Source organism: Megalobrama amblycephala, linkage group LG5 (genome assembly GCF_018812025.1).
Source record: "Megalobrama amblycephala isolate DHTTF-2021 linkage group LG5, ASM1881202v1, whole genome shotgun sequence".
Lineage (NCBI taxonomy): Eukaryota > Metazoa > Chordata > Actinopteri > Cypriniformes > Xenocyprididae > Megalobrama > Megalobrama amblycephala.
This window is the reverse complement of record NC_063048.1, coordinates 28,515,556-28,529,961: the sequence shown is the minus strand read 5'-3', so window position 1 is coordinate 28,529,961 and position 14,406 is coordinate 28,515,556. Positions and strand designations below refer to the sequence as shown.

Below are 14,406 nucleotides of genomic sequence, written 5' to 3'. Positions count from 1 at the left end.
TGCACATTACATATTAATATATTTGCGGAATAATTACTTTTCAATTAATATAATTTATTTAATTACAAACAATACTTTTTATTTATCAGTTTCATTTACAAATTAATCTTTGTTTATTATGCAGAAAATGACACATTATTTAAAATGAAATTATTTAAAATTATGAATGTTACTTTAATAATTTAACAGATACACACTGTGTGTTCGTGTAGCTCTGTGTTCACTTTATAAACGTACTCACATTTTCACTGTCTTCATCTGTCTTTTTTTTCTCTCTCTTGTTCTGTCTTTCTCTCTCTCACCCGCCCACCTTTCCTCCCTCTCTCTCCGCTCAGTAAATTATTGATCAGTGAGGCGCCTCCGTGGATCACAGAGTTTGTGAATATGTGTGTGTGTTTGCACTCAGCGCTAAAGACAGTATGTACAACAGACACGGACACGCTCACACAAAGTCACATGATAGTCTCATGCTACTATGTTGGCAGCATGCTTTTATTCCCCAGACTCTTTCTGTCTTTCTCTATCGCCTTTCACAAACACACACACACACACGGTGTCGGTTTCATCCGGATCACACCAGACCCATCTCATTCACTCTTGTGTTGCAGAAATGATTGGAAAAGATTATTACAGTTAGCAGAATATATTTAAATGTACATCTCTTCAAAAACCACCCTTAAAAAAAAAAGGTGTGTGTGGTTTGTCAGACAGGAAGGCAGTGTCAGGTTATGTGTGTGTGTGTGTGTATGTGTGTAAATGCTGATGCTATAAGCACATTTCTGCCTGAGCGTTGGCTGTGGTCCAGGCTGAAATCTGATGCCGGTGAATGTTTCCCTCCCACAAGCCTCGGGGAAGTGTTTACTGAGAGAGAGTGTGTGTGTGTAAATGTTTCTCTCCTGCAGTCTGTCAATAAGAGATACTGCAGAAGTGTGAGTATGCAATGCTTGAGTTGATTTGCAGGTGCACCTGTGAGTTTGTATGCACGTGTGTGTGCGGCCATGTGACTGTATGTGTGAAGCACTTCCCTGACCTGTTACAGCTTGTCGACGCTTCATGGCCGAACAGCCGGTGTGTGTGTGTGAGCGAGCAAGAAGAGCAGGAAAAAGCCTCTTGTTAGCTCACTCACAACTTGTAAATACCATCTGAGACAAACGCATACACGCCCAAAGACGCCACACATACATCATCATAATTACACGCGGCAGAAAAAACAGTCACTGTGAAAAATGACAACCTAACGTGATGGTAGACTCGCTTCACATTCGCAGGACAGATGAAGCTCTGTGTGAATGCGTGTGTGTGTGTGTGGATTCGAAAGGCAGTAGGACTGGTTCCTATGACTAATGATATCCTCTAAATGAATAATTGCTGTTTTCCTTTCACGCTCCCCCTTTTTACACACACTTTCAGTCAGGCAGACAGGCACACACACATCTCAGAGATAATGGCAAGAGTGCACGTAAATCACCTCGGTGTCCGACACGCATCCTTACACTGGGAGAGAGAGAGTTTGAGTGTGTCTTTGTGTGAAAGACACGGTGAGAAGATGAAGGGGAAAGGTGAGGAGGAAAGACAGCAGAAAGAAAAGGAGTTGAGGGAGATGGAGAGACGGAGAGAGACGGTGACAGTGATGCTGGTAGCATAGCAACTCAAAAATGGTCCTTTTTCCCTCCTCTCTGTTCTCTCTCTCATGCTCAGAGGATCTTGACCAATGACAACGTGTGTCCTTGCAATGCATGATATTTTAGGGCTTTTTGTGAGACAAATCATCTGTCTGGCGCGCACACACATACACAGGCACGCTGAGGCACATCGGTATGCTTAATAATGATTGAAGTTTGCTATTCTAGAGCAAACTAGAGGAGGGTGAACTCCGTGATTCTTATGTCTCACCAAAAGCATTTCAGATCTTCATTCAAAAACACAAGATGATCCCATTATGACTGGTACAGAATGTAGTGAATGTTTGATTTGGTTATACTTTATTTCGATGGTCCACTTTAGATATTCTTCTAACTATAAGTAAGTTCGCAACTACATCATCTTACATCTACGTCATCTTACTGTCATTATTTTGCAACCACATGTCAAATAACTCTCATTAGAGTTTTAGCAGACTGTTTGGTTAGGGTTTGTAGAAAAAGTTGAAATGTACTTGCAAGGTTATTTATAGTCAGTAGGATGTCTGTTGGGGGATCATTCAAATAAAGTGTTTGCAGATATATATCTACTAATACTCTAATTACTTGTAGTTGACATGTAGTTGCAAAGGTACTTAGTAGAATATCTGAATGAAAGTGGACTATCAAAATAAAATGTTACCTTTGATTATGCCTATGGGATAACATTATTAAATGTTTACATTTAAATGTGCCTATAAAGGCCAAAAATTGCATTAGTGAACATTTAAACATTCGATTACAAAATACAGATACAGTGCAGAAATATCTGAATTGAACACTTAAAGGGGTCCTATTATGCCCCTTTTCACAAGATGTAATGTAAGTCTCTGGTGTCCCCACCCAGAATGTGTCTGTGAAGTTTCAGCTCAAAATACCCCACAGATCATTTATTATAGCTTGCCAAATTTGTCCCTATTTGGGTGTGAGCAAAAACACGCCGGTTTTGTCTGTGTCCCTTTAAATGCAAATGAGCTGCTGCTCCCGGCCCGCTTTTCAGAAGAGGGCGGAGCTTTAACAGCTTGTGCTTCATTTGCTCAACAACAACAAAGCTGAAGCGTCTCATGCAGCCAAAATGACGATCGTCAGTAACAGTGTTCAGCCTTACATTGTTCAACCCAGAGTCAGACACTGATGAACTCAGGAAGAAGTAACAATGTAACGAGGTTAGTAGATATGGGAAGAAGGAGGCGGGAACCGGCGAACATTGAACAAAACTTTAATCTCAAAATAAACAAACAAAACGAAAGTAATGCTGGCAGACCCTCGCGGACGTCTGCCGGCCACACAAACATAATAAAACATAACGTAAAGTCCAGGCCTGGTCCTCTCTCGTCCTTCACTGTAGTCGCTCCTCCTTTTATGCTCCCGGAGCTCCTCCGTGAGGGACTCAAGGCCGGTGCGCCTCCCAGGTCGCCACAAACAACTTTTAGAATGCATCTGGACGTTTCTGAATGATTAGTGGAGAAATTGGGAGTTGATTCAACTCATCGACTAGCATGTCCCTAACAGCCATTTGTTGTAGTCCTTAAAAAGCAATTTCTGTAAAAGAAAATATCTCCCTTTGTATCAAACTTTTGAGCATTTTGCAGATGTTTTTTATGCTCAAACAGCAACATTACACACTAACTAAAGTAAAAAAAAAGTGAAATCCTGATAAACCACCCATTTAAGTCAAACTTTTAAATACATTTATGGTGCTCAAATTATGGATCAAACATTTGAATGACCAAATCAATCTTCTGAATTAAACTTACAGTGTCCAAAATATTCTGAGGTTATGTTCAAAAGTTTAAATAAATCTTTTAAATGCAGTTATAATGTCCAAAATGCTTGATCAAACATTTGCACATTTAAATCAAACATTCAAATGTACTCAGAACGGCCAAAGATGCTGAATATTCTAATTACTAATTAGCATGTATGTATTTGGTAGACACTTTTACCCATCCTGTACCACTTTCAGGCTATACATTTTCTCAGCTGTGTGTTCCTTGGAAATCAATAGCTGAGGCTGTGATCATGGGAGTTGCTGTACCATTTGATTACAAATTTCTAAAATGGTAAATTGAAAATTTAAAAGTTTGAGTTGTTGAATGTTTAAGTGCACCAATGCTGGCCAAAAAATACAGAATCAAACATTCAGAAGTTAAAATGAAACAAGCCTATGATATCCAAAACTTCTATCATTCAAATGATTAAATCCAATTCCTGAATGCACATAATCCAACATTCTGGATCATTCACTGGATCAAACATTTGAAAGGTCGAATCAGTCTTCTTTAATGAACAATGTCCAAAATATTCTAAAATAATAAAAAACTAATTCTAAATTAAACTTTAAATGCAGTTATAATTTCTAAAAAATGCTTGATAAAACATTCAAATAATATCATCCAAATGTACCCTCAGTTCTATTTCGGTAGGCACAACACACATTTGTATATTACCAGTCCTGCTGGATTCTCCTTCCACATGGACCACAGATGAGAAGCAGAGATAACCCACCTTATTATTTACCCTTAACTGCTAATGTTTTGTCAAGTTAGTATGAATTCTGAATCACTGCAAGCAGGGCTAGATCAGTTTTGTATTAATAGTGAGTTTCTGATGGGTGACTTTGTGATTCAGATCTGCCACAGATTGAGCCATATTGTCATGCTGCAGTAGAGCTGGATGGCTCATTGCAGCCGGTGAGTGAGTTTTAATTTTGTCTGGCTCAGTCATCAGTCAGAAGCAGCGCTTATGACGCTGTGATGACACTCTGAGTGACAAATACCAGTGACATCATTGAATTCAGACCTACAAAAGAAAATGTTGCACTTGGTTCTGAGCTCGAGTGATGTGGACAGGACTGTGTAATCTGTTGTGTGTGTGTGTCTAAGAATGTTGTTTCATCATCAATGTAAGTAATCTTTCATTTTCGTTTCATGTTTTGTGTGAGCTTATAGGCAGATGTTTGTGTGCAAGTAGTTATGTGGTTAAGTATGCTGTTGGTGTGTTGACATTTGTTTCTAATTTACTAGATCTATCACCTTTGAATGGTTTATTAATTAGCTGCATCAATCAAGTTAATTGTGAACACATATGCTCTCTGTATGCATCTGCACATGCACCTGTGTGTCTGTACATACATCTGCAATCTACCAACCTTCTCTCTCTCTTTCTCTATGCATTAGGTGTGTGTGCACTGGGATGGCGAGCAGAGCGCGGAGAGGAAGTGGAGGAGACTCCGAGAGGAATGTGAGGTGGTTTTGTTGGAGCAGGAACTCATCTGGGCCGCCAAGAGAACCGGCACAAACGGCAGCAGCAGTGCCCAGGAGAAGAGGAGACTGCATCCCGCCCTGGTGAGTCCACAAAAATCCTGAAATTACTGCCACTCGCACTATACACGTCTGATGCATATTATACGCAAAATGGCAAGAGCTTAAAAGTGATTGGCTGGCTTTACGCAGTCAGAGAACATTAAAATATATAGGATATTACTATATTAAATATGTTTCTAAATATATGAGATGAGAAGCAGAGACTGATTGTAATATAAATTCATATGAATAAAAAAATACATGTTTACATTTGTGAATATATATATATATATATATATATATATATATATATATATATATATATATATATATATATATATATATATATATATATATATATATATATATATATATATTCAAAATACAAACGTGTATTTTTAACTATACATTTCGGTTATTAATGATACTGTTTTCAGTTTTACTGACAGTAATGATAACTTGCAGAAAGATAAGTGAGTCAGATGATGATTCAGTAACTATTCTGACGAAGTTCATTTAGCAAAGGATTCATCCGAAGGATTCAGACCGGTAAATTTTGTGAGCTTTTCTAAATGAATCATCAAAACAACTGGCCCATAGATTATTTGCTCTTGAAAACTCAATAGAAAGACATGTTTAATTGCCATTAAAAATGGTGCGGGAAGCACTTTGAAATACTGATTCACCCTCAAACATCATGTTCAAAAGCGAACTGTGGTTGGTAATGTCTGTAATGTTGCTTTCAGCTGCAATATTCTCACATCACACATTATGCTGATAGTCTGTGTGTTTATGAACATCAAGCTGATGAAGTCACTCAGCAAAGAATGAATGAACTGGCTTTTGTTTTCATATCTGGACTGTATCCACTGCTGGAGACTTGCTGGCTGATGTGTTTTATAAGTCCTAACTGAGTCCTGTTAGACTGAGTCATTAGCTGCCATCTGTGTCATAAAGATAAAAAAAAAAGAAAAAGCACTTTCCTCTTCTTCCAGACGGCAGATCAAAGCCGTTAAAGCAGTCATTTGTGCCACTACGGGCTCATACTCTACAATCACGCATTATGTAACCTCATTTATGACAGCACGTCACTGTGGCTTACTGCGTCTTACTAGGGGTTACCATGTGTTACCTGGAGTGGGTAACTGTGGCAACAGAGCTCTGTTTGGTCAACGTGCTGCAGAGATAAGAGTGAACAAGTGTATGTGTGTGACCTTCCTCCATTCAGAGCACTGTGTGTTTATAGCTTTGTTTGATAAAATGGTGCAAGTGTGTGTGTGTGTGTGTGCTGGGCAGAGTGTTTTTATATGTCGGTGTGGTCAGTATGGTAAGGTATTTCTGCAGCAACATCTGAGAGGGAGAGAGAGCAATTTTACACAGCCTGTACTGATTCCTCTCCTCTCATTTATCTGCCCACACACACACACTCACATCTTTCTTTCCCTTTTCATGTGCTCCTTTTTACTCCTCTCGCTTTTTCTTCCTATTTTACTTCCTGTTACATTTATATGAAGCATATTTTGCTAAATAATTATGTGTTATTCCAAAATAACGGAGTTAGATCAATTTGTGACCCAATTTCAGTGTGTCGCAATCATAAGGTGAATCAATTTGATTCACTATAGAACATTTCTTTAATCTAATTTTGTTTTGGAGGTCTTCAACAGTAGTTTTACATGCATTGAAAGTCAAAAAGAGTTTCAATTTCACATCACCTTATTTCTCAAAGAGACTTAAAACGGTTAGTTCAAAGATTCAGTCTCTCTAACCCCTCCTTTTCTAAGAGTCTACTCGCTCTGATTGGTCATACAGCCCAGTCTGTTGTGACTGGTCAACCGCTTACAGTACTTGTTGGAAACTAAACGCCCATTACCATGTCTGAATTTCAGCTCCAGATCTTTCTCGGTGTTTGATACACAGTGATACGAATGATGCTGTCGTTTTTTTCCGCATTAATTGCAGTGCAACGTGCAGCACAAAGTGGATTTGCAGCGCAGAAAACAGTGTCTTCTCAAAATGTTGACAACACAAACCAAACTTTTCCAGCCGGGCGGATCCAAGTAGATGTTCGCAGGCAGCCAATGAAGACTGGATTTTAAAAATTAGGGTAGAACTTTATTTTACAGTGCCTTTGTTACAAAGGTAACATGTAGTTACTATAGTAATTACTACAAATTGTGCTTAATTATATGCATCTAACTTAAACCACATCCTAATCCTAACATTAACCCTATAGTAAGTACATGAAATTAATTATTATTTCCCAGTACTTGATTATACTTAAATGTATAATAATTACACTGTAACAATGACACCTTAAAATAAAGTGTAACCCAAATATGTTACATTAAGTAGGTATGTAACAGTAAGTGAGACCGGAATTGCTGATAACTCGTTTTAGCAGTTCAGAATCGATTCTTTCTTTTAGGAGACAATAACTTTGTGTCATGCACTTTGATCTTTAAAACATTTGCAGACCTTTTACATCCAACAAACAGCTATAATATACCCTTCATGAAAGGTAATGTTTGAAAAAGCATAACGGGGCACTTTAAATTGTGCCACAGATATACCTTTAATATCTTTAACATCGGATGGTATATAAAGTCATACCAAACGAACAATAATAAGTGTATACTCTCAATGCATGTCTTTTAATAATGTAATTTGTTCTGTTAGTAGAAACTTAAATGAAATGAAACTGAGAACACATAGAATATGAAAGAACCTCTGAGCAATACATTTTCCTGTAGGTTGTAACAGCCACAGACACACTCTGGTTTCCTTTTTTCTCTCTCTCTCTCTCTCTCTCTCTCTCTCTCTCTCTCTCTCTCTCTCTCTCTCTCTCTCTCTCTCTCTCTCTCACTCTCTCTCTCTCACACACACACACACACACACACACGCGCACACACAGATCTGATCTGCTTGTGACTTTCTCTGCTGTAGAATATCACTGAGTCAGCAGCCGTGCTCTATCACAGTGACCTACCCACATTTGCACACATACACACACACACACCATCTTTTTCTCCCTTTATCTCTCTTTTTCTAGTATAATCTCCCTGACCCTCCTTTCTCTATCACTGTCCAACCTTCTTTGTTGAAAATTAACACTGCATATATGTCAGAGTACTTGTCAGACTGAGAAATAGAGATTATAAGAGTCTGGAAGAGACAGACGCTCACTCACGGGATGAAAGCCAGTCAGTGTGTGTGTGTGACTGTCAGACAGACCATTAACACAGTGCTTATGTAGTGCTTATGTGTGTGTGTGTGTGTGTGTGTGAGAGAGTGAGAGAGAGAGAGAGAGAGAGAGAGAGATGAACATGTCGGGAGGGGGAAAAGCTTATGTGTTTGTACTTTGATGTGTGTGTATTTGTCTTTGTGTGTGTGTGTGTGGGAATTCGTACATATTTGTAGGTGCTGAGAGATGTTTTGACCTTTACGGTCTTTTTTATTGACACTATGAAAACAAAAAGACCTGCGTTTTTACTGGAATGGGAAGTGAGGGGATTCTGGGAAATGAGAGTGATTATGACTACTTTGATACAAGAAAGTCGATATTGAACCAAAAATCATGTTGGGAATTTAACATTGATTTAACAGTTTGTTTCTCAAGGTCCATTTAAAATGTTAATCAGGATTTCTTCTGCCAGAAAGTTGTAATTTTATTTTTATTTGACCATTTTCCTTTTACTGTTAAACGGCTGTTGACCTTTAAAACTTTTGTAAATGACTCCTGTTAAAATAGGCTAACCTCTACAAAATAAATGCAGCATTGTTCACGCTCTTGTTCATAAGGCTGCTTTTTTGACTATTAAGGCCCCGATATACATCAAATGAAATCAAAGAACGAACTGATGTGACGTTTCCAACAAAATCATTTCACAGCATGTCATTTCGACAAAATTTCGAACTTCGTTTTACCCCTAAACGAAGAACAAAAAAGAACTTAGTTTGAAGTATATCGGGGCCTTTAGGGTATCATAAACTACATTATAATACAATATACATTGCAATACATCACAATATCATAAATGTTTCAGTTGCATCTTATTTAGACGACCTGCTTATTCATTAAATTAACTATTTAGAAAATCATGTGCATGAATGCATAAATGTAAAAAGTATATTTATATAAAGATTTAAAATATTAGTGTAATATTAAGAATCTTTTCTAATCTTACTAATGTAAACTTGGATGGTCCTATCTTAATTAGTGGCTGGTATTACCCAATCAGTTTGATATTTGTAAAAAATATTAATACTTTTAAAATTAGTAATTAGTGTTAATTATTATTTTTTGTATAAATAATACTAATTATTAAATGAATAGGCCCATTCACAACAAAACAATAACTGTAAAGATAACAGTCATGATAACTATATTAGTATTCAGTGCCAATTCGTGATTCCCTCTGCGATATATGTGAATGTGTGCACATTTCACATGAGAGTGTGACATCAGCTTTGCTTTATTTCCGAAGGGATGTTGCACAGCAGTGCCATCATTTCAGCAGAGAGAGAGAGAGAGAGAAAGAGAGAGAGACCGACAGTTCTTTTCATTGTTTCCCCCCCATTTTATTCCCTCTCTATCTTCCCAGAGACCAGCAGAGCACAGAACAGAGAAACCTGTTTCTTGCTACACTTCATCACGCTGAATGCAGTTCAAATAGAGAGTTAGGTGTGTGTGTGTTTGTACACAGCTGTAGAGTTGTGTCGAGTTACCTTGGACTCTGCTCTCAAAGTCATATTTATGTACCAGCTGCAGAGCTTACATTACTCCATGACCTCGCAGAATAACAGGTCAACCGCACGTCTGTGTGCACGGCTCTGTGTGTCCTAGGAAATTTATTTCCTCTGGGGGTTTGGGGTCTCGCTCTCTCATCGGTGTTGGTTTTCCGCTATATGAATGTTTCCAACTTTTTTTTACATAGATGGAACTTGTAACACACAGCTGCACAAGAAAGCATGCACATCCATTTTTAGGGCCCTATGAAATTTTCCCAAATTCCATTGTTTTTCTCCTAAATTCTTTGTTTTCCATTTCCATTCGAAAAATGTAATGGTGTTATTAAATTTTAAGAATCAAAAAGCATATCTAATCAATTACATTCATTAAACTTTAAGGGCCCTATAATACACCCGGCGCAATGCGACGCAAGGCGCAGCGCAAGTGTGTTTGCTAGTTTGGGTCCGGCGCCGTTTTCCCGTTCAGCTCCACGTCCTTAAATTAGTAAATGCATTTGCGCCAGTTAGTGCGCCCATGGGCGTGCTGGTCTAAAAAAGAGGTGTGTTCAGGCGCATTGCCGGCGCATTGCTATTTTAAGGAGCTGAAAATAGACTGCGCCATAGACCAACTCAAACCTGGTCTAAAGTCTAAAGTCAATGCCGCAATATTTTTTTGTTAGAGCGCGTTGGTAGAAACTGCGCCTCTGGGCACGTCCACAGTGCGCGTTGACTTTGCTTATTACACACAGGGATGCGCATCGCACAAACATGCCAAATATTAAAAACAAAAGGATTACAGTGTAAAAGAATATTATTGTGTAGGCCACATAAATATAAAAATGTAATGATGAATAGTCATTGCGTGTATTAGAATTAGGCTACCTATTTTCAATTCAGCCTATTACTACTTATAATGATGAACGAAATTGGCTAATTAATTGAAGAATCGTGCCAATACACACACATATATATTAACTGACTCATCGCGCGGAGCTATTTGAAAGCCTGCATCCAACGCAGACTACTGAAAGATTGACTGGCCACTTAACAGGTAATTTCAGCAAAACATCTGATGCCAGAAGACGAGGACACAATCAATGCTAATTCATCCCACGCCGCCTTCACCTCGGGAAGCTTTGGTGGATTCCTGCTTGTCCCGTAGATGATCTGCTCGTGCGCTTTAAATTTGCGCACGAGCAGATCGGTTTCTTCGCTTGAAAAGCGTTCAGCGTTTCCGCCAACAAATTCCGCCATGTAAATAGCAATCCGCCATGGCACGAGCGCATCTCGCTCTTAAAGGGAATGGGAGATGACACTCTGATTGGTTTATTGAACGTTACGGCCATTACTCATTAAGAGAATAGGGACAACCCATTTCAAAAATGCCGGACCGTTTTTCCGTCGTTAAAATAGCAAAAGTGGATTTGGACACGCCCTGAGTGCACCTGCGCCGTGCGCTTTACACTTTGCATTTAGATCGTTAAAATAGGGCCCTATAAATGTAATAATTCTAAAATTCTAACTAATATAGGGCCTTACACTGAAAAAAAAAAAAAAAAAAACATTGGTGTAGGATTTACACCAATAATCTGTTTTATTTACAACTATTTTAATCAATCAGTTTTATTTATTTTTTTCACAAATTCTGTTTTGTTTTTTTATATTCTGTTTACACATTTATCATCAAAAACTGTTGTAATCAAATGAATTCATAAAACATCATGCATGTTTGAGTAGTAGACAAAACATATTCACAGACATGCAAAACATGTAGACTTGAAAGTTTTTTTTGCGGTTTAATAATCACAGACCGTAGTCCGTTTTGCAATTTAATTTTATTGAATTGTATGTTCCTACTTTAGATTTATTCATCCAAATGTTGTCAAATTCCATGATATTACATGTCACATTAACCTATATTTTGAGTTATAGCAGGCAAATCCTCTCATTTCAATAGGAATCTGTGCAATCGGGAGTTTTGTGAAAAAGGGCGAAAAAGTTCCCCATGCAGATTTCACTTGTGTTAAAGTTGGTCATCGGAATTTGTCACACTGACCAACAGAATGCTGCTTGCGCCATGCGCCAGGCGCGCCGACCATTTTTTCCTGTTGTTAAGCAAAAGTGGATTCGGATATGACCCTAAGTGCACTTGCGCCGTGCGCTTTAGACCATGTGCTTAGATCGTTAAAATAGGGCCCATAGTATGTGAAAAACAGTATGCCAACAGAGTAGTATGTCCGAATACATATTCGAAAAGCGGTAGGCAAAAAGTCCCTGGATGACCTACTATGGGCGAGATTCGGAAGTGTGCATTCGATGTACACTTTACTATCCCATGAGACCACGGGAGAGGATTTATGAATGGAGGTGAAGCAATGCCACTTGATGCTGGTAGGTCACATGATAATGACAACATAGACGATGTAGTACGTCTGGATTACATTCGTACTACACATATTCATACTATATAGAGCGTACTTTTTAACAGTCGCAAAGTAAACTCAAATTCAAATGTAGTACCTACACACTCAGTACGCGATTTTGACGCACCGATATTGTTCTACATTTTGTTATCTGTTTCATCTCATGCTTGGTTGTCTGTGTGTTTATACTCGTCTCACAATGTGTGTGTGTGTGTGTGTGTGTGTGTGTGTGTGTGTGTGTGTGTGTGTGTGTGTGTGTGTGTGTGTGTGTGTGTGTATGTGTGAGATTGAAGCCTCAGCAGGACTCTATATTTAGCATGTGTGTGTATACGTGTGTGTGACCCTCCACCCCCTCGTCTGTTCTTGGCAACGTGCCTGTAACGGTCTAACCACATGTCGACATCTACCACCAGACGAGCTCGCTCTCTCTCTTCTCTCACTCACTAATTCTCCGTCTCGCACACACGCATTCACCCTGCCGCAGTGTTTACATACGTGTCGGTGCTCTGCTGTGTGTTAGACACACACACATGAGCTCTCTTTCTCTCTCTCTATCTGATGATTCTGCTGTCTGTAATGGCAGGCGGTTAAATAGATCCAAGTTAAGAGATTATAAAGCCTGTGTGTGATGAGCTCCAGTCAGCGCCAATGATGTCATTATTTAATAAGAGACAGGACCACACACACACACACACACACACACACACACACACACACACACACTGATGTTTGTTTGTGCTGTGATTGCTTAAACTCAGTGTGTGTGCAGAGGAAATAGACACACAAACAGTGGCGCTGCGCACACATGCTCGTTTTTCCCAAATGTCATTTTAATGAATCACAGCAGATTCAGGAAAGCCACAGAAGACATATTACATATCAAGTTCCTCACAAACCAAACTGAATTCACTCTGTTTCCAGGAATGAATCTGGTGAAATTTGGTTAAACCAGTGAATAAAAAACTCATGGATCCACATCCCCTTAATGGGCGTCCTGTTCTGTCCTGCATTCTGCCCTGTCCTGTTTGTGTGTGTTTAAAAATGTTTGGTCATATTTTCTCTCTGTCAGTGAGCTGCCTGCCAAAACTACATTTTTGGTCATTATAGGTTTGAAAATGTTATACTGTACTTTTATACATTTAATTCAGCATTTTTCTCTGTTATTTGTTAGTTTTAACAATTATACTGTATGTTTGATTCACCATTTCATAGCCATCATCATAGTGCATTTGAATCTTCAGTCCAATAATCCAGTATTTGAAAATCATAGTTTCATTCATAGGTTGGATTTAAATGTTCATATTTTATGCATATTTGATGCAGCAGCATTTGATTAATCAGATTATTCTTACATATATAAGTATATTTGAAAGTTTGTATTGAGTGTTTGAATCAGCAGTTCTGGAAAACATAAGTGTGTGTGAATGTTCAAATCTTAATCTGCTTATGATGCCCAGAAATGCTGTCCAGGTTGCTCGCTCTCTTTAGAGTTACAGCCAGTTGTATCAGTCTGTCCATTAGAAGAACGAACCCTTTAATGATTTTTGTCCCATACTGTAACACAATATTCATATTCAACACACACATACACACATTACTAATCAGTTGTGTGACTCAGTCAGGAAGTGACTCTATGTGGGTGTGTGTATGTCAGTGCATGTTTGTGTGTGTGTGTGTGTGTGTGTGTGTGAGTGAGAGTGGAGGGGGGGGGGGGATGATGCCTCTAAATTGCTATCTCAATTGATCATTAAATTGAAAGTGACTCTCTTTCTCTGTCCCTCTTTCCTGTTTTGTCAATCACACTAACAGAAATAGTAAACAAGGAAAGTACAACACACACACACACACACACACACACACACACACACAGGTTGGGTTTACATGTTTTATGGGGACTTTCCATAGACATAATAATTTTTACATTGTTCAAACTGTATACTCTATTCCCTAACTCTACCCATCACAGAAAACTTTCTGCATTTTTATATTTTCAAAAAACATCGCTTAGTATGATTTAGAAGCTGTTTTCCATATGGAGGCCAAAATGTCCCTAACAGGACAAAAATGACTGGTATTACTATCTTTGTGGGGACATTTGGTCCTCACAGTGTAGGGTTTTCCAGGACAGACACACACACAGAAAGAGAGAGAGCAGGATTGCAGTTGTGGATGTCTATCCAAGCTGCCATTAGCAATGTCAGTTAAGCAAGTGATTTGGTGTTTGTGGAAGTAATAAGCATGTGTGAGTGTATAGCAGAAAAGTTCATG

At 38.6% G+C, this 14,406-nt stretch overlaps 1 protein-coding gene across 1 annotated transcript in view; it reads left to right on the top strand.

Moving 5' to 3' along the window:
• jmjd1ca (jumonji domain containing 1Ca) overlaps positions 1-14,406 on the top strand; it is a 62,719-nt gene that overhangs the window by 7,991 nt on the left and 40,322 nt on the right. The window contains 1 exon segment of the mRNA XM_048191640.1: positions 4,859-5,026. Coding sequence (XP_048047597.1) covers positions 4,859-5,026 — 168 coding nt within the window.